The 20,396-nt window shown below is 41.8% G+C and overlaps 2 protein-coding genes across 4 annotated transcripts; one reads left to right on the top strand and one right to left on the bottom strand.

Annotated features, from left to right (window-relative positions):
- Positions 1-18: 18 nt before the first annotated feature.
- Positions 19-4,101, bottom strand: LOC308402151 (protein LSM14 homolog B-B-like). The gene is made up of 8 exons (XM_080890796.1): positions 1,976-4,101; positions 1,690-1,853; positions 1,450-1,579; positions 1,145-1,327; positions 961-1,038; positions 568-705; positions 363-486; positions 19-275 (listed from the first exon to the last, which is right to left on the bottom strand). Exons 1-8 carry the CDS (start codon positions 2,097-2,099, stop codon positions 119-121), a joined length of 1,098 nt encoding a protein of 365 aa, XP_080746922.1. The 5' UTR covers positions 2,100-4,101; the 3' UTR covers positions 19-118.
- Positions 4,102-4,559: 458 nt separating this feature from the next.
- taf4a (TAF4A RNA polymerase II, TATA box binding protein (TBP)-associated factor) lies at positions 4,560-20,125 on the top strand. 3 transcript variants are annotated; one of them, XM_080890795.1, is made up of 16 exons: positions 4,560-4,680; positions 5,011-5,925; positions 6,198-6,331; positions 6,583-6,702; positions 7,837-7,926; positions 9,526-9,648; positions 9,977-10,066; positions 10,195-10,407; positions 13,970-14,111; positions 14,237-14,339; positions 14,602-14,771; positions 15,575-15,705; positions 15,830-15,955; positions 16,163-16,219; positions 16,311-16,433; positions 18,739-20,125. In XM_080890795.1, exons 2-16 carry the CDS (start codon positions 5,148-5,150, stop codon positions 18,901-18,903), a joined length of 2,565 nt encoding a protein of 854 aa, XP_080746921.1. In that variant the 5' UTR covers positions 4,560-4,680; positions 5,011-5,147; the 3' UTR covers positions 18,904-20,125. The 3 variants fall into 3 exon arrangements, with proteins under 3 accessions (XP_080746921.1, XP_080746920.1, XP_080746919.1); XM_080890794.1 differs by lacking the exon at positions 4,560-4,680 and adding an exon at positions 4,689-4,768; XM_080890793.1 differs by lacking the exon at positions 4,560-4,680 and adding an exon at positions 4,690-4,865.
- The last annotated feature ends 271 nt before the right edge of the window (positions 20,126-20,396 follow it).

The following is a 20,396-nucleotide window of genomic DNA, read 5'->3' as shown; positions in this document are numbered from 1 at the left end:
CAAAAAACAAAACAAAAATCTTCACTGAGTGCTGTTGCAGAGGTTTGAACTCAAGGAGGTTCCTCTTAAACAAGTCAAAAACTACAGTATGTACAACAGTTTAACAAAAGGAAATCCTTCACACTCTGCCACTACCAACTTTTGGAAGCGCTCGCTGCTCAGTGGCGTTCAGCCCTCTGCGTCCACGCCCCCTGAATCCTCTGCCTCTCAGGAAGCGACCAGGAACTCCAAATGTTTCTATGTTCAACTTTTTCTCCTCAGCCCAGGTGGTCCTCCTAAAACGCACAGTTTTTTGTAGGGTGGGAGTAAGTATATTACAGAGCTTCACAAAACAAATATTACAAATAAACTGTTTAGGTCACCTGGGCTTGAGGTCTGATGAGACGTTATCAAAGAAACACTTGGCTTTGTCATAGTACTTATCTCTGAGAGGCTCCTCCTCCTGTTCAGGAGGGCTATCCTGGGTCTCCCAAGACTCCTTATCAACTGCAAAATACATGTATATACTCAGCTCAGTTTCTGTCACCTCAAATAAAACTGAATTGATTGGTGATCTTTAAAACATACCAACATTTTGCTTCGTAAGATCTTTAAACTGAGCATTTGCACTTTCAAAATCAAAATCTGACTCAAATGCCAAAGTTGAAGCCTTTGTGTTTTTCACTATTAGTTGGCCTCTGCTTCTGTTCCTGGACCTGCGGCTGCCTGCAAATAAGTATTTAGAGGGGAAGGGGAAATTAAAAAAAAAAAACAAAAAACACACACACCCGTTAAAACTGGTTCTCAAACCAGTTCATCTAGTATGAGACATTTCATTTTGTAATTTAATGCTTCCAGGCAGATGGGCAAAATTTGGTTTTATAAATATAATTGCAGTTAATTTTCATGCAGAAAGAGTCAAGCAAACCTACTGCCATTCAGGAATTAGCAGCTCACAATGCACATTTTAAATGTGGATACCTTGTCTCTGCCTTAGTTTCTGGTTTCCTGTATTTTGGCCTTCAGCTGAGGCAGCACTTGGCTGAGATGGTGCCTGTCCTAAAATGATATATGATAATCTTTCTTTTTATCGTGGTGGACTTAAAAGCAGTGCAATGAAGTCAACTGATGTTAAAGTAAATGTTCACTGTTAAAGTCCACTTACTGGTGGGTATATTCTCTTTTTGAACCTGGGCACCAGCCTGTCCAGACCGCTGAACTGGACGCACCAGCGGTTTGTTCTGTGGCTGGGTTGTAGTCTTTCCCTTTTTCTGTGCAGCACTGACCAAAGGCATGGTCTGGACAGCCTGTTCAACCATAGGGGCTCTTCTGGCTTGGCCTGAAAGTCCTAGAATTGAGAGGGCACAAAGAAGCCTAGTGGTGTAAGACCATTTTCCATGCTGGAAACCCAGATTTACACAAACATAAATATATAACAAATCCTCTGTTATATTGAGAAGAACTCTGTACCTAGTCCCAGTGCTGCACTGTACTGCTGGTTGAGTAGAGAGCTAGCAGCCAGCTGATTGTAGGTGGGCATCATGTCTCTGTAAGGACTCCAGCGTGGGTGATACATTGCAGAGGAGCTGCCAATTGATGACTGATCCCACAACAATAAAGACAAAAATGAACTTTTGCAAAACTTTCTATCAATTTCAAATAAATCTACAGTGAGGAAAAAATTAAGTTGAATCTCCTTCACCTACTCACCTGAACAATAGCAGGGTCCCGAGGAAGTCCATGGTGTGGTTTTGGTGGCTCAGACACAGTAATATCTTTTATGTCACTGCCCCTGAAGATTATGAATTCATAAACTTCATCTTTGGGTGGCACTGGTCTAACTGTGTGCCGGTCTTCAGTGCCGTAAGATTTAACTGGGAAAATATATGTTGAAGTGACAAAGCAAGTCAGCTGGTTTTTAAACTGCAGCAAATTTTGTTTAAGACTTAACTGAGAAACACAGCCTCGAGCCACATCCTGTAAAGCATCAACCTACCTTTTGCTAAAGCAACTGTGGACCTGTCTGTGTCCACAGAAGACAAAATGCCCTCATAACGAATCTGTGCCTTGGATATTAAACTTATTTTACTGCCAATGTAAGGAGTTCCTCCGGCACTCATGCTTGCAGTAAAAATATGCTTTCAGCTCAAACTTCACCTACGGAGTGAGAAGCCACACCACACACACCTTAACTAATCCACAGTGTGCATGATGGAAAGCACCTGTGCACTTTATAAGATTGGCAGGGCTGCACCTCTTTGCGGCTGTGTGTAAAACGGGGGTCGTTTCTTTACTCAGTCGGCATACACCGCTAGTTACAAAAGCAAGAGCGTGGAGTTAAACTAAGTAAAACTGGAAGCGGGCTTGCTGGTGTTAAACGCTAAGCCCAAACAGATCTGAGGTGTCCACTAACAAACTCACCAGCAGCTAGTGGTTAAAAATTTGTTTTGCTGTCGTTATGGTATAGGACAGGATCGTTTAACTTCAATAAACATACACATCAGGGGTAGGGGAACTCCAGGCCTTGAGGGCCAGTGTCCTGCAGGTTTTAGCTATCACCCTGGGTCAACAAACCTGAATCAAATGATTAGTTCATTACCAGGCCTCTGGAGAACTTCCAAGACATGCTGATAAGGTAATTTAGCCATTTAAATCAGCTGTGTTGAATCAAGGACACATCTAAAACCTGCAGGACACCGGCCCTTGAGGCCTGGAGTTCCCAACCCCTGATATACATACTAATATATACCAGCTTACTGGCCACTTTGATAGGTACATCTGTTCAACTAATTTCATGGCTGCACCCTAATGAATTTAGGCATGTAAACATGGTCAAAATGACCTACTGATGTTCAAGTGGCTTTGAACGTAGCATGGTTGGTGGTGCTGGAGTGTGGCCTGATCTGGGATTTTCCCTCACAACTATCTCCAGGATTTACAGGGAATGGTCTGCAAAGAGAAAATAGCCAGTTGGTGGCAGTCCTCTGAGAAAAAACAAAAAGGAAGAAACCAAAAAACGCCTTGGTGATCCTAGCGGTCAGAGGTGAATGGCCAGACTGCTTTGAGCTGATGGGATGGCAACAGTAACTCAAATAACCACTCATTGCAATTAGAGTATGCAGAAGAGTGCATGTACAACACACCTCAAACCTCGAAGGGGATGGGCTACAGCAGCAGATGACCACACCGGATGCCACTCCTGTAAACTAAGAACAAAAAACTGAGGCTAGAATACACACACTACAAGTGGACAATGAAAAACTGCGAAAAAAAAACATTGCATGAGGCTCAGTTTCTGCTGCACCATGAATCCATCTAGCCTTGTAGTTGTTTCTGCTGGTGTACTGGTGTGGGGGATATTTTTTGGCACACTTTGGGTCTCTTAGTACCAGTTGAGCATGTTTTTTACAGACTACCTGAATATCATTATTTACCATGTCCATTCCCTTATGATCACATACTGAAGGTATAGTCTTCTAATGGTTCCAGCAGGATAAGAAACTGCTTAAAGCTCAAATAATCTCAAACTAGTTTCTTAAACATTACAATGGGTTCATTGGTCTCAGATTGCCTCCACAGTCACCAGATCCCAACCCAATACATGACATCTGGGATGTGCTGGAGTGGGAGCTTCACAGTGTGGATGTGCAGTCTGCAAATCTGCAGTGACTTTGTGATGCTACATCAATATGGGCCCAAAGCCTGAAGAATGTTTCCAGCACCATGTTCAATCTGTGCCACAAAGAATTTGACAACTCTGAAGGTAAAAACAGGGTCGAACCCAGAACAAGCAAGGTGTTCCTAATAATGGTGATTGTATATGACATGTAATTTATCAAACTGAAAAATATATAAATAAAACTTTATAACATTACTCCAGCTGCTTACAAATAATTAAAAATATATATTTTTTTCTTTTGGAGGTCAGAACAAAATTTAAAATAAAACATTTAGACTGTATTAAAATATTAAAAGGAAAAATATTATTTTTTATAAATTATTCTCCCTTTTAAATTTTGGAGCAACTTAAATCCTTAAAAACAACAACAACAAAACAAACAAAAAACCCCACGAAACGTGGAAATAATTATCATGTTTGAGTCATTGTGAGTTTGCTGCCAAAGTTGCTGAATAATTTTTGGAAAGGAAAACGGCTGCACGTCTGGATCTTTATTTCAACACAAAAATGAAAGCAAAACAAACTTTGCTCTTTCGCTGGCATTCATAGCAGTCGGTACGCTTAAAAAAAAACAAAAAAAAGAAGTTCTAAATCCCATGACTGGCTGACTGCACTGTACATTTCCTCTCTAAAGCAGGGTGGGGCGCCCTCAAACGCCTCATCACAACAGCAACTTCACTCGGCTATAACACTGCAGCCATCTTGCACAGCGCACCGAGCGCGAATAACCTGTTAAATTCGGTTTGTTAGCTTGTCGCAAACCCAATTATTCTTCTACCAAACGACACATATTGAAATTCTTCAGCCGAATAGTTATCGTGTTAGTGTAAACACATCGCTGACAGTGTAACATTTGACGAAAACAGATTATCTCCGATACGATGTTGTTCCGTCTCGAGCAGCCCCTGGAATGACAGCTGAAGCCATTGGTACCGCCTTTTACACGTGGAGCAGCCAATCACAGCTCTCAGAAGTCCCTGCTCGGAGACTTTTAGCTGTTGTGCGCAAGCGCACGTCAGTCGGTAAGTACCTCACTTTTCACAAGCTCGCAAGAGTGTGAAGATGGCGGTTGGCCCTGGCCCGCTGGAAGAGCTCTTGTTACTCACAGGGGTGAATAAAGCGGTAGTTTGTCATTCTGCACGTTCTGTAGACTCACAACTGTCGTTCTTGTGTCACAACAACCACTGGGTTAGGGACGAGGCTGCCGGTAATTACATGGCTATAGTTCCGGGACAAGGGGGTAGCTCGAGCTAATGCCCAGCTGGGACTTGGTCAAGACGATTGCTAAAGCAGGTACGCTGTAAACTACTAATGTTGTTTTTCTCTTTGTCTCTCCTACTGTAAACGGAAAGCGATCGCCGGAGCTGACAGAGAAAAGCAGCAACTGTGACATAGTCTTGCCCCATTGCATTCAAGATTGTTTGTGCGCCTTGTTAAACAAGTTGAAGTGCGGGGGGTCTCTACATAACGAGCTCCCCATGGTTCAGCTATGGACGCATCGACGGCCAGCACGGACTCCAACACGGGACACGACCCTGGCAAAACACCTGTCGTTAGTAGCGGCGTAACTTTTCTCCCTAATCATCAGGGGAAAGTGGGCTCATACTCGGCGCAGACTTTCAATGGGAGCCAAACTATGAACTCTCACAATTCAGGAAACGCTGCCACTCTCAGGGGGACGATAGTGACAAGTGGCACTGGTAGCAGCAGCAGCGCTGCGATATCTGTCACAGCTGTCAACAGTGGACCAGTGTTGTCAAAAGGGCTGGCCGGTGTCACCATGCCCCCCTCTTCAAACAGTGTAATTCAGACCCCGCTCATGAACTCTCAGAGCGTTGTGGCTTCAGCTCAGCCTGTGAGCCAAGCAACGGGACCCACTGTGACACTCGTCAGGACGCCTATGCAAACCGTTGGGTCGGGTGCAGTTTTGAATGGAAACAATAGCGCGAGCCCTTCTGTGGCGGCCAGTGCATCGAGTCAGACAGGTATCGGCATGCAAACTCCACTTTTAAACAACGGCCAGCCTTCCAGCTCTGTGGCCATCAGCGCGGGGACGCACATCATCAAGGCAGAGCCACCCACAACAATAACAGAGTCGGCACCGCAGCCTACTGTCACTCCCGGCGCCGTCACCGTTCCCCGGACTTCTGCGGCGGCAGCTGCCGCTACTGGCGGAATCCGAGCTCTGGCACCTCAGATGCTGGCCCCAAGGCTACCCCAGGCTACACCGGGGCAACCCAGTATCCATAACATCCAGCTTCCACCGGGTGAGTGGAGTTAGTTGATAAGGCATTTGTTTCACACTTAACTGAGTCACCAGTTTAGTTCCTTTTTTGTCTTTCTGAACGATTGCAAAAATGTTATCCCAGGACAGTATATATAGTACTTGCGTGCCCTCAGACTTACTACGAGAAGCACACTGAAGTCTTTAAGTCACACTAATTTGCTCATTTGTTATTTGCTGGTTACTGTTATTATGTTGATGTTTATAGTATGTTATTTTCTGTTTTCTTTTTTCTCTTTTTTTGACGGGTGTCAGGAATGGTGCTTGTACGGAGTGAGAGTGGGCAGCTGCTGATGATTCCTCAGCAGGCTTTGGCCCAGATGCAAGCCCAGGCGCAGGGAGACCTGGCACCTCGGGCCACTACACCAACGAATGTGCCTCCAGGCCAGGTAAGAACATCATTTTCACAACAATTATCTTTCACTTCATATTAGTGACTCAGGCCACGTTCAGCCTGCACACAGTTGATGAAAACACCTGTTGAGCAGACTATTGGATTGCATAACTTGCAGTACATGGGGAGCAGCATTGTGGATCTTATTATTGGTCTTAAGCCTTGTAAAGCTGCAAGATTCATGCATTTTAACTTTTTATAGACTTGGATGTTGCTCGTCAACTTTTGCTTTTTGCCACTTCTTAGACTCCTGGAAACACTGTCATCAGCAGACAAGTGACTCCCAGCACCATCATCCGACCAGGCGGTCCAGCTCCTGCATCACTGACTGCAACCACTACTCTTCACAGACCACCTATCCTTCAGGTCGGTTGGCAGCGAAACATATTTGATTTCTGATGTGACTGCTTTGCAGTATTTTCTTTGTAATAGCGTGTGAGCTAGAGACACGAAATAATATTCAGAGCATGATATTTTCAGGCACATAGGCCATACAATGGAAACCTACTTAAGTTACAGTGTTTTGAGAATCGTCTGTTTGTTGTGTATAGGGAATGCTTTTAAACCCCCCAATTGCTTTTTAATTAGAAGTTATTGTGTTTATACAAAATCCGAACAATTTATGTTATGGATTTTACTTTTAGATGTCTATATGCAAGATTTAGTTTACTTAATTGCTACTTTATGCCAGAATGACTGCTATTAAGTCAATATTATATTGGGTGTAAAAGCAGTTAGAAAGCACAATTCTAGTAGTTTGGCTTAATGTTTACTTTCATGGACTGTTATACAAATGCTACTGCAGGACTGTTTTTCAGTGGTCACGTTGAGCTTTAATAGAGAAAAGAGAGGGAAAAATATCAAGTCATTTCTCTTAAGTGCATTTGAGTCAGAGTGTGAAGTCTTTTTTTCTTATTTTAATGATTACAGCTGTTTCACTGGCAAACACGAATCTACAAATGTGACATTTGCTTATTACTCACTTTATTAAGTTTAAGAGAAATGACTTCTGTACTAGGATTACTGTCATTTTACCTTCAGCTTTGTCGTTTCGCTTCCATCTACGTGGGATGATGTACAGTGAGGTTGCTCACCAGTTATAACCAGTTATCACACTGAGTTAGTCATGCATGGCATTGGGAAATCTGGCACTTGTGGACCTTGTTCGACCTGGGAAGTTATGTGTTAACACACGCAGAAATATCTCTGCAAATTCTAAACTAGTAATGAACGACAAAAAAAGAACAATGGTTATTGGTGTCCAGACTTTCAGTAATATCTTAGTGAAGCAGCAAACTGAAATTATTCTTTTAAGGAAGAGCGCCCAGCTGAGACGCTGCAAGAGAAGTGCACCTGTTTCCTTATATAAACCTGAAGATTGAATGATTTACTTGAGCAACTGTGAAATGGCTTTAAATCTCATACTGTTCTCTAATGATGCAAATAGCTGTCTTTGAAACAGTTCAGCAATCCAAATGACATAACTTTATCCTTTTTCAGAGCTCAGTTGGGGCAGCAGTACCCGGAATGACCTCTAGGACAGTGAGCCAAACAGCTGGGACCACAGTTACCTCAGTAGCATTCAGTAAAGTGAGTTGTGTCAATTGCAATAGATCGAATGGAGTTGGATGACTGTGCTTTGCTGTGTATTGTAGAGTTTATAATACTTCATGTGATGCATTTACTCTATTAGACATATAATTACTGCAAAGGTCTTGAGTCATCCCTCATTTCTTTATCTTTTGCTTACAAGGCGCCAGATTTTCTTGTCATTTTTCAAGTGGTCTTCAGCAATAGTTCTTGAGGCTTTCTGAGGGTCTTTCAAAGTTTTTCTTTGGACATTGTCTGCTTTTCACTCATTCCAGTCCTTGGACTTAATCATTTTAAGAGGGAAATGTTTTCTTCTTCTTTTTTTAAGCCACTTAACACTGATTTATAAACCATTCAAGGATTTTTAAAAAGCACCTAACTCAATGGATGAACCAGTGTTTTGTCTATACATAACACACAACCTGACAAAGAACTGATTTTAAATTGTATATTTGGGCATTTTTTTACTAGCAGCTTGCCACGGAAATACATCATTTCTTCCCAGTTCTTTTAGTTGACTCTAGAAAAAATGTCAAAGATCAGAAAAGTTTGACAGGCATAAAATAGTACTTTAACAGCAACAAGGTGATTCCCAGAACGGTAGCTTACAGCTTACCTGAACTTAAAAACCAGACATACGGTGTAGTGTGCCCTAAAAAAACGTCTGGAAACTGGACAAGTGGAGGACAAAAGAGTGGCAGCACTAAGCCATGCTCTCAACTTTGTGGGAACAGTTTCAAAATGACTGCGCATCAGTGTACAAAGCAAGGTCCATAAAGACATGGATGAGTGAGTTTGGTGTGGACAAACTTGACTGCCCTGCACAGAGTCCTGACCTCAACCTAACAGAACACCTTTGGGATGAATTAGAACAGAGACTGAGCCAGGACTTCTTGTCCAACATTAATGACCTCACAAATCCACTTTTGGAAAAAAGTCAAAAATGTCCATAATTCTCCTAAACTTTGTGGAAAGTCTTCTCTGAAGAGTTAAAGCTGCTATAGCTGCATATTAAACTCTATAGATTAGGAATGGGATATCATTCTGGTTCATATGCATGTGAAGACCTTTGGCAATTTAGTGTATGTCAAATTTGTGAGGTTTTATGGAGTCATGAATCAAAATTTTAGGTTTAATTTGTCATCAATATATACTCGGCGTGATAATAATCCCAGAGCATACCTGGATAGAGGAACACTTGGAACCATCAGTCATGGCCTCTCCAGAGCTTGGAGGTTTACATTATTAAAGCAGTGTGGGATCATCTCTACAGAACAGAACAAAAAGCCAACATTCAAAGAAGCGGAGAACTATTCCTGAAGACTACTTAAGAGTTGACAAGAAAGCTTACCTTAGAGCTCAGGCTGTGTTGAAGAATAAAAGGCGGTCATTCCAAATATTGAATTTCCACATTTTAATAAATCGCAGCACACATTTTCCTGGCAAAATGTAAAGAAATGAGGACTAAAGAAAAGACGACTTGCACATTATTGTAGTGTATTTTTTTTATTTTTTTTAAAGTTACTGTGGTGTATAACAGAATGTTGTTGTTTTTTTTAAATTGGGTTTAATTGGGTTTTTCTGTTTCCTTTTTGGCAGGAGACAATTGAGAATGTGAAAAAATGCAAGAACTTCCTCTCCACACTGATCAAGCTGGCATCCAGTGGAAAGCAATCCACAGAAACTGCAGCCACTGTTAGGGAGCTGGTCAAGGATCTGCTAGTGAGTAAACCTGAGGCTCTCTCCACACTGATATCATTACAAAATGCATCATAAGCTTTTTAAATAGAGAGAAACACCCACTAGTATGAGATTCATTTTCTAAGAGAAGCAGGCAGGCAGGAGGGGATAGGATGGGTTTGATGTGGGTGCACATCAAACACATACATACCACCTATGTATACAACTCAAAAAAGAGAAAGAGAGACCTTTTGGAAGTGATTCTGAATGTATTTTTTGTGTAAAAACTCCTGGATTGTGTTTTAGATTGGACGCACAGACGGTACAGTCACCCACATTCAGCTGTCATTATGTTATTGTGTTTTATTAGGAGGGCAAACTGGAAGCTGAAGAGTTCACCAGCAGATTGTACAAAGAGCTCAACTCCTCACCCCAACCTTATCTTGTGCCTTTCCTCAAGGTAAGTATAATTATTGCATCTTTTTACAGTGACCATTAAAATGCGAGGCTTTGTGTGTGCATTTCCTTTAAGTTTGTACATAAGGGTATTGTAAGGGTAATATTTGTCCAACTGTCTTCATTTTTTAGAGAAGCCTCCCAGCTTTGAGGCAGCTCACCCCAGACTCAGCAGCTTTCATCCAGCAGAGTCAGCTCGCCCAGCCAGCCTCAGGTTCAGTCTCCTCCACCTCTACCACTCCTACTACAGTGGTCCTCGGTAGCCCAGCCCCTCGCCTTCCTACACCAGTCAGTAGGCCCCTGCTCCAGCCAGGCATTAACAAACCAGGACAAATGCCCTCACTGGTAAGTAAAATTCATTTAGATGTTGACTCAGGTAGCTCTTGTTCCAGTTAGATGTTACAAGATGTTTAATTGACGTTACACCTCACTGAATAAATGCTGCGTTCTTTCTGTAGAGCAGTAGTTCCCAAACTACCGTACGCGTACCCTCGGGGGTACGCAAGTGGCTGTAGGGGGTACGCGTGGGTTGGGGTTGGAGTGGGGATCAAAAGTTTTAAAAGCCGAAATTTGCGCTAATGCAGTTTTTTTTGCCTGTCAAATACATGACTATATACCACCCTCTGGTGTTCAGCAAAAAAATAGCTCTGACAAAATACATGGGCGTGATTTGCCCAAATGACTGACACCTAACAGTTGAAGTTGCCTCCAAGCATTCAGTGCAGCGCGAAAATGGACAAGTGGTTAACAAGAAAAAAAGGCCCTACCACAGAGACACAACAACCAATAAGCTCATATCTGAAGATGCATTTTCCAGTGACCGCACAGGTGATTGTTCAACAACAATGTGTTCGTCAGATTTGGATGCTAGCAGTGCTAGCAGGGATGTATCTGTGGTTACTAGCCAAGTGGCTAGCATAGCTGGAGCCAGCCATGTGGAAAGTGATGAAGTGTCTGATGCGGAGCGTCAAAGTGGGAGAAAGCATGACAGCACGGACTGTAACACAACCTCATCAAAGAAGCGCAAATATGATGACAATTATATTTCGCTGGGGTTTACGTGTATAAATATTGGTGGATTTCCCCGGCCACAGTGTGTTATTTGTGCAAAAGTATTGTCTCAGAACTCAATGAAACCTTCACTTTTGCGCAGACATTTAGAGACAAATCATCCCCATTTGAAAAATAAACCAAGGGAATATTTTGAGCGACAGCTAAAATCACTTTCAACAAGTAAAACCTGCATTCAGGTGCCAGATCTTATGAATAAAAACAGACTACAAGCATCTTACATGGTCAGTTACAGAGTGGCTAAAAACAACAAACCCCACACTATTGTGGAGGACCTCATTCTCCCTGCTGCTTTAGATATGGTAGGGACAATGTTGGGGGAAAAGGCAAAAAAGACGATACAGTCCATTCCATCATCAAACAATACTGTCTTACGGCGCATCAATGCAATGTCAGAAAATGTTTTACAGCAGCTACTTCTGCGCATACGCCACAGTGAATGTTATGCAATACAGCTAGATGAGTCCACGGATGTGGCTGGCCTGGCGCATCTTCTCGTATATGTGCGCTACATTCATGAAGGAACCATCAAGGAGGACATGCTGTTCTGTAAACCGCTGGAACAAAGGACAACTGCCGCAGATATTTTTCAAAAGCTGGACACATTCATGAACACACATGGACTCGTGTGGGACAGATGTGTTGGCATCTGTACTGATGGCGCACGGGCCATGACTGGGAGACACGGAGGTGTGGTTTCGCGTGTGCAAGCAGTCGCGCCAGATGCCTCCTGGGTACACTGCAGCATCCACCGAGAGGCTCTTGCTGCAAAGGGAATACCTGTCCGTTTGAAACATGTTTTGGACACGAGTGTAAAAATGGTTAACTTTGTGAAAGCCAGGCCGCTGAACTCCCGCTTATTTGCTGCGTTGTGCAATGAGATGGGCAGCGAGCATGAGACATTATTACTCCACACAGAGGTTCGCTGGCTATCTAGAGGGAAAGTGCTGACCCGTTTCTTTGAGTTGAGGGATGAACTTAAAGTTTTCTTCAGTAACCATCCCTTTGAGCTGTCTGAACATTTGCATGATGAAGAGTACCTTACCTGCCTGGCTTATCTGTGTGATATATTTTCTCGTCTGAACGAGCTCAATCTCGGATTACAAGGCGTTTCTGCAACTATATTCAATGTTCAAGATAAAGTTGAGGCCATGATAAAGAAGTTAAACCTTTGGAAGAACTGCTTGGATACAAACAACACTGAAGTCTTTCCTGTGCTGCATGATTTTCTGTGCTCTAATGATCTCACACTATCTAAAAGTGTAAAGCGCGAATGTAACGTGCACCTTGAGGAGCTGGCGGTGCAGTTACGCCGATACTTCCCAGAGACGGACGGCTCAAATGATTGGATACGTCACCCGTTCACCGCCGTGCCTACTTCGTTATCACCGTCTGACCAGGAGAGCCTAATTGAAATCGCCACAGATGGATCTCTAAAAGTTGAACACGCTCAAAAGAACCTGGCGGATTTCTGGATAGGGCTGCGCACTGAACAGCCCGCGCTGGCTAAGCGCGCTGTCAAGACTCTGATGCCTTTCGCCACCACATACTTATGCGAAAAGGGATTTTCTGCTTTAACAAACATGAAAACAAAATACAGAGCAAGACTTTGTGTGGAAAACGATTTAAGACTCAGCCTTTCCCAAATTGAGCCAAACATTGAAGAGCTGTGTGCCTCTGCTCAAGCACATCCATCACATTAAATAAAGTTCTGTTTAATGAAAGTTCATGGCCTTTATGCTCTCGACAAAAAAGTGAATTCTAATAAATCCTTTGATACACTGCTAGTATTAAGTAGTAAAGTTTGTTATTAAAACTCTGTCATTACTAAAAAATATTGATAAATTCATTTGGTGGTGAGAAATAATCGACTGTGCAGTATTTATCTTTATGCATGCGATATTGCAATGTATTTATAGACACTAATTAAGAGTCGTTCGTAGTAGGGGGTATGCGGCTGAGGGTGACATGTCTCAAGGGGTACGTGGCTGGAAAAAGTTTGGGAAGCACTGCTGTAGAGCATTGAAACTGAAACCTCTACACACAGAAATGATGTTTTCTTGACTTCTGAATTCTTGCTTATTCTGCTCCAAAAAGTCTTTGAAGTAATATTGATACTTATTAGATGAGGTGCTAATTAGCAGACGATCCTAAAATCTGGCATTCCACCTATTTAAATGGGGAGAAGACCTCATTTAGCTGTTTAGTATCACTGTGTTCACCAAAAGAAAAGAGTTGTTTAAGGAATAAAGGACCAAAGCATTGCCAAGCATGGTGAAGATAAAGGCTAAAAGAGTCCCCAAGCATCTGATCACTGCTGACTTGCACACATCATATTTAATGGCTATTTGGTTATTGATGTTGTAGTGCACCAATGAATGAACTGGGCAGAAAGGTGGGAGAAGCCACCCAGTAAATCTGAGAGAATTCTGCATAGTTTACTCAGACTAGCAGCAGAGTAATGTAGAAGTCTCATCTAGAACGGTTTCAGAAATTCTACACTACAAAATATTCAATATGTCTGTGAAGGTTCTCAGTCATCCAGGTCATGGTAACCTAAGAAGCTTGGAAAGAAAAGCGACTGGACTTCTTTAAGACATTTCTTGAAGACGTTTTTCCTCTCATGAAACTAAAGAAACTTCTCAGATGAGAGGTTAAACGTCTTCAAGAAATGTCTTAAAAAAGTCCAGTCAGTCACCACTGCTACATTAGGCTTTATCTAACAGATGTGTGAAGTAAAAATGAGATGGCAAGAAGTTCTGAAGGAGTTTCACTATTTACTTAATAACAATAATACAGCGTACAATATAATACTTTTCAACTTTTACCCTTTCAGGTTCTCCAGCCTCAGCAGCAAAGAGCACTTCTGAGACCTCAGGTAACCTTTCCGACAACCCCCGTGATGACTCTCAGGAATCAGGCCCCTAGTCACATCGTGCTGGGACAGCAGCAGGTCCACCTTAAGGAGCTACAACCAGGTGAGGATGTCAGTCTAACAACACTTCTGAATGTGTGTATTTGTGCATGTGCACCTTTTATTGGGTGATTCGCAGTATTTGTTTTTTTGTGAGTCAATGTACTTAATCTGTTTTGTCCCTGCTAGTTCCCCTGAGGCCAGAGGGGCCGCCTGGTTCTAAACAAGTCCTTGTTGCAGCCTTGACCCCAGCTCAAAAAAACAAGCTCAAAGAGGCGGGTGGTACTTTCAAGTAAGTGACATTTAAATGAGTCCTTCTAGTTTTGTTTGTTATCAACAAAAGGTTTACATGAAAGATGAAAACCAGCAACTATAGTTAAGTAATAATTAAAGGCTTAAGTAAATGTCAATGCATCTTTTCATTGCTTCAAAAACTCTAGCTGGCTCTAAACGGGATTAAAAATTGAATTGATAGTTTTGAAGTCTTAGTATTGTGCGCCATATTTCATGAATGAATTTCATGATGAATTTTTTTACTTGCTGTCTATTGACAGAGATGATGATGACATCAATGACGTAGCCTCCATGGCCGGAGTGAACCTGTCAGAAGAGAGCGCCAATATCCTCGCCACCAATTCCATTACAGTGGGAGCGGTGACGCATTCCTGTAAGGACGAAGCGTTTCTCTCCTGTGCCGTACTGCAGAGGAAAATGCTTGAGATCGGTGAGACACTACAGGTTTCTCAAGTGATGCTGACATTCTTTGAGCTGTCCACCACATTGGATGTAATACAAGTGCCATTTGCAAACGAAAAATGTGCATTCCCTGAGTGGTTTGCAAGTATTTCCTGGAAGGTTGACAATGGTCACAAGCAGGGTGCTGCACTAAAATCTTTCTTATGATAAGCTACTAGAACGCCAAAAATGCCTGAAGTTTGCCGACTTGTCTGCAAATACTTTCTAAGTACTAGTCAAGCAGACTAGACAATGTTCTCCTTCAAAGTAAAAGGTTTGCCTTTGTGTTGGAGCCAACATTTCCAGTTACTTTCCACAGTTATACTGTAGCTCGGAAAGTAGCTGGAAAGTGTTGCGTGGAAGTCTGCTAGTGACCAAAGTAACTGCAAGGTTTTTGCCATCTTGTGAGGTAAATGGTGAATGGTCCGGTTCTTATATAGAGCTTTTCTATTCTACCAGAACACTCAAAGCGCTTTCTGTTGAGCGAATCATTGTCAGGAGTCATTGAATGGTCTCTAGGGGCTTTAGCACTAGATTTCCCAGGTACAATCAACCTCGAGCAACAACTTTCATCCCGTCTTTTTCCCTCACAATGGATGGCTACCAGATGGTCACCCACCACTGTGGGTGTTACTGCGGCCTTATTCACTTTATCCTACACTGTAACTATCAACATCCAAAATGGAAGACAAGATAAAGTCACGTGGTTTAGCACTCAGATGCCTGCAAAATCCAATACGACGTTTGTTGTTTTATGAGCCTCATAACACTGTTGTGGTTTTTCTGCTCCAGGTAGGAGGTATGGTGTAACAGAACTCGGTCCTGAGGTGGTGAACTACGTCTCGCACGCTGCTCAACAGCATCTTCAGAACCTACTTGAAAAAGTCTCCCAAGTAGCCCAGCAGAAAAACATCACTTTCAAGGTTTGTAGCCGCAAAATGTTTTTCCATTTGGTTTTAATGTCCAAATGATAGGTATGTCTTGCAGTAAATGAGTTGGAACACAGCCTATTTAATATAAAATCTTAACACCTCTTTCACTTGGCAGGAGGATAACAACCATGAGCAGAGCAGCGATGTTCGTACTCAGCTGAAATTCTTCGAGCAGTTGGACCAGTTAGAGAAACAACGAAAAGAGGAGCAGGAGAGAGAGATCCTCCTGAAGGCAGCTAAGGTACAGATATCAGTATATTTTGTCTACAAAATATACTGACAGGCTTACATTGATGTTGAATGGATCTCAGTGCTTGCACCACGTGGTCTTAGGTGTTTTTTTTGTTGTTGTTGTTTTTCCTTGCGTGCAGTGTGATCTTAGTTTTTCTTTTTTTTTCTTCTTTTTTTTCTTTGTTTAATTTGTTGCATCTTTCTTGTGTTTCTGCAGTCTCGAGCTCGGCAAGAGGATCCAGAACAGCTGCGTCTCAAGCAGAAGGCAAAAGAGGTACAATAAAAAGACGACTGTCCACAAAGTTTGTTTCCCTATATTTATGTAGTGTATGATGAATTTACATGTGTGTGTTTGTGTTGTATAGATGCAACAGCAGGAGTTGGCTCAAATGAGGCAAAGGGAGGCCAACCTGACAGCTCTGGCAGCCATTGGCCCCAGGAAGAAGAAGAGGAATCTGGAATCACCGTCCTCTTCTGCTTCAGCCGAGGTGACATAAAACAAGAAAATCTCTTTTGTCTTTTTCATTTGCACAGATTTAGCAAGGTGTTGAAAACATTTCTCAAAGGTTTTGGGCCATAATGACAGGATAGCATCACATAGTTAGTGCAGGTTTGTGAGCACATCCGGGATGTGAAGTTCACGTTTAATCACATGTACAGTTCTACTGTATCTTCCCGTTCAACCTGACAACATGCCCGGTGTGGGGGGAAAGAGACCAGTGTCTGTGCAGAAGTCCAGACGTGTGTTGCGTGCATCTGTGCACATGCGTTGGTTATATCTGGGGGTGCAAGATCAAACTGTGGCTTGGTAGATTTAATTTATTATCAATCTCAGAATAATGATATTAAAAATGACATTAATTTATTGCATGAGTTGGGAAATTAGATCATTGATTGATTAGAGAGCCATCACCAGTCACGACCCTAGTATACAGTGATTGTAAAGGGGAGGACGTGGTGTTTAAATGATGGTCAGTTGGGGCCCTAAGTGTTCCAAGAAAATATCCCCACTCCATTTCACCACCAGCAATCTGAATTGTTGCTAGAAAGCTGGATGGATCCATGCTTTCCTGTTGTTCGTACCAAATTCCGACCCTACTATTTGAATGATATCTTTTCAATTTTTTGTTGTCCAGTTTTGGTGAGGCTGGGTGAACTGTAGCCTCAGTTTCCTGTTCTTAACTAACAGGCGTGGCACCCGTGTGCGCTTCCGCTGCTGCAGCCCATCTAGATCGAGGTTCAGTATATTGTGCTTTCAGAGATGATTGTCCACATACCTTGATTGTAACTTGTACTTATTTAAGTTACTGTTGCCTTCCTATAAGCTCAAAGCAGTGTGGCTATTCTTCTCTGGCAGCAACAATTTTTGTCCAGAGGACTGCCTGGTAGAAACCCCAGAGATGGTTGTTTTGGAAAATTCCAGAAGATCAGTTTCTGAAATACTCAGAGCAGCAGCCTGTCTGTCAGAGTTCAAAGTCAATTCAGTCGCATTTCATCCCCACTCGGATTCTCAGTTTGAATCTGAGCAGGTCATTTTGACCACGTCCACTTTCCTAATGCACTGCGTTACTGCCACATGATTGGCTGATTTAATAGTTGTGTTAGCAAGTAGTTGAACAGGTGTACTTAATGAAGTGGCCAGTGGGCAGACTTGTAAATGTGATGAATAGTTATAAATTAAACTATGTGTGTATAAATGTGTGCATAAATTTATTAATGTGTGTATAAATACCTGTCAGAAAGTCGTCGTGGATGTTTATCTGACAGCCTCCTTAATAACAGACCGTGTCATCTTGAGTTTATGTAGAACTTTGGTTTACTTCCTTGTGGAGGGCAGTATTTGCTACGGTGCTTGAACAAAAAGAGAACAGAGGACCGCACGACTCAATGGCACAGACGTTATGTAGAAAGGTTGGATATGTCATAGCTGGTGCCAGATGGATAGCGTATTACCTTGTGTTCAGATTCCACTGGGTGCATTAAGAAGATTTGCTTCTCCTGATTTTTTTTTTCTGCATAATATATTTGTCATAAAGAAATGGCTAACATTGGCAATAACTGTCCATTTTTCTCCCCGGAGATCGCTAGAGCCAGACAAAGTTAATTTGGTGACAGGCTGTCACTGAGAGTCCACTCTAGCCTGACAAAAACCTGCTAGCAGTTATCTGAGCACTGCTGAGAAAGTAACAGAATAAGACCTGTCATTAAATCAGCCAGAGCATTACACTCATGCACAATGTCAACTGATAGATCACATGTAAACAGGTCACTAGATAAATTCATTTAAGACAATGGAACAGCCACTGTTGTTTCTCACACTGTGACTAGTGCTTCCTTATGCTTCCTGCACACAGGGTTTTTCTCTAAAACCTTCCAGCCTGATCTAATTGAGGGAAAAAGTTCTAAAATTGTAACTAAGCGGCAACATCTCAGTCCTTGAGAAAGTGGTTTATCCTATCATCATTTCTTTACTTTGTGTCTGTTTACTTTGATCTCTCTTATATTGTCAGTGCATTACAGTACACGATTACACCTTTTTTTTTTTTTTTCAGTCAAAAAGTTAAAAAAAAGTCTATTTCTTCTGGTTAATTTCAGAATCTTGCAATAAACTTCTCTCCTTTGTTTAATCTGCTTATATTATATTGGTTAACATTATTATTTAACTGAGAAAAGCTTAAAAAATATCCAGATAAATGTGAACACGTGCAAACCCATTCAGTCATTAAACTCTGCTGCCGCCAGTAACAGATATCACACGCTCCCTTTCTTATGCCCCTCTCCCTTATCTTGCAGGGATCGGGAACAGGTCCCTCTCTGTCTGGTGGGCCTGCTTCATCAGGCTCCAGACCCACACGGCAGCGCATCACGCGCGTCAATCTCAGGGACCTGCTCTTCTGTTTGGAGAATGAGAGATTTACCAGTCGCTCCCATTTCCTCTACAAGGGCTTTCTCAAATAGGCTTGATGTCAAAGAGGAGAGGTGAGGAGGAGGAGGGGGCGGGCAGGAGACAATGAAGTGTATGGAGAGACCAACAGCTCCCACCACAGAGAGGGAGCATAAGAGACTCTTGTATGTGAAGAGGAGGAGAAAAGGCGACCTGGCACATTATAAGGTTTATCAGATACACCTGATTACCTGAAATACAATAGTAGCCATATTGGATGTCCTCTCTACCTCCCTCCTCATATAATGCCTATTTCCTTTCAGAGCAGTCACTGACCGAGACCCTTTTTATTTAATCTTTTGTCATGATGGTGCAAAAAAAAGAATATGTTTTAAGAAGAAGTTTTTTTTGTATGAGTAAATGAAATATTGTACAATTATGCACTGTAACATAGTACAGTTTATTTTCTAAACGTTTGTATGCATATTAGGCTTGAAAGCAATGAAATCATTTGTTTTATTAGACCCACCAAGAAATTTTATTGATGATTGATTTTTATGTGTTGGTTTCTGCAGAATTAGTTTGAACTCCAAACTGTGTAACCTACTGAGTTGCCTTCCTATGTATAAGCCATACAGCCATCCCTAAGCAATCAAGCCCCGGTGTTACTAATGAAGCCGTAGCTCACTCAATATCTGTCAACTTTACTTGATTTTTTTTCCCTCCACTGTATTTATTTACTAAACTCATGGTTAAATTAATGTCTAGTTATTTATTTAATTTCATGTCACACCTCATTTGCTTCATGTAGCTTAAATTCCAAACAAAATGTGCATTTAGGACATGTTAAAAATTAGTGTATAGCTTTCAGTGTGTGAAGGCCAGGGGTGCTCTTTGTTTTCTTTTTCTTGTTTTGAATCTGCAAATGTTACTTTTAAAATTAGTTCTATATGTATTGATTTCTAAAACGTAGATTTCTGAAGGCTTTTAACCTGTATTGCTATACCAAACATACATCTACCTGAAACTCTATTTTTGTAGTTGGCCACCAACACATTTTTACTCTTCTAATGGTGACTGACAGTGTTCTCCAATCATTTCTTTACCTGCTTTTATTTTGGTGTGCTACTGGACAGCCCCTTAGGATTTTGGTATCAATGACTTCAAAAACTGGAGTTTCTTCCTGTATATTTGTAAATGGTACACCTAGTTTTACACATGGTTTTGTATAGAATTGAGAATTTATGCATACAGCAGTAAGAAAATCACATTTTCTCTATTAAAAAGTTTGAATAAATAATGATTTTACAGTAATCGATGTGGTTGCGTCTTTAAAGTGATTTCTGAGAGTCATAAATCATAATTTTCTTATGTACTTTTTTTTTGTAGGGCACTAGGGGGCAGCATTGCATTATTGGAACTGGCTATACACAGGGTTTGGTAGTGATATTTCTGAGCTAAATGCCTTTAATTCCTTCTTACTCTACCTGTTCACAGATAATTCTACTTAATCCTCTAACATCTGTAAAGCCACATGTACCACACTCTGCGTGTCCCCACGGGGCTA

This window comes from Rhamphochromis sp. 'chilingali' (genome assembly GCF_963969265.1).
Source record: "Rhamphochromis sp. 'chilingali' genome assembly, chromosome: 9".
NCBI lineage: Eukaryota > Metazoa > Chordata > Actinopteri > Cichliformes > Cichlidae > Rhamphochromis > Rhamphochromis sp. 'chilingali'.
The sequence above is the reverse complement of the archived record's forward strand: the minus strand, read 5'-3'. Positions and strand labels throughout refer to the sequence as shown.

Coding starts and splice junctions, on each gene's coding strand:
- taf4a (XM_080890795.1), top strand. CDS start 5,148: ATGGACGCATCGACGGCCAGCACGGACTCCAACACGGGACACGACCCT. Junction 14,340..14,601: donor GAGGCGGGTGGTACTTTCAA/GTAAGTGACATT, acceptor GTCTATTGACAG/AGATGATGATGACATCAATG. Junction 16,434..18,738: donor CCTCTTCTGCTTCAGCCGAG/GTGACATAAAAC, acceptor CTTATCTTGCAG/GGATCGGGAACAGGTCCCTC.
- LOC308402151 (XM_080890796.1), bottom strand. CDS start 2,099: ATGAGTGCCGGAGGAACTCCTTACATTGGCAGTAAAATAAGTTTAATA. Junction 1,854..1,975: donor CACAGTTGCTTTAGCAAAAG/GTAGGTTGATGC, acceptor ATATTTTCCCAG/TTAAATCTTACGGCACTGAA. Junction 706..960: donor GAAACTAAGGCAGAGACAAG/GTATCCACATTT, acceptor ACTTATTTGCAG/GCAGCCGCAGGTCCAGGAAC.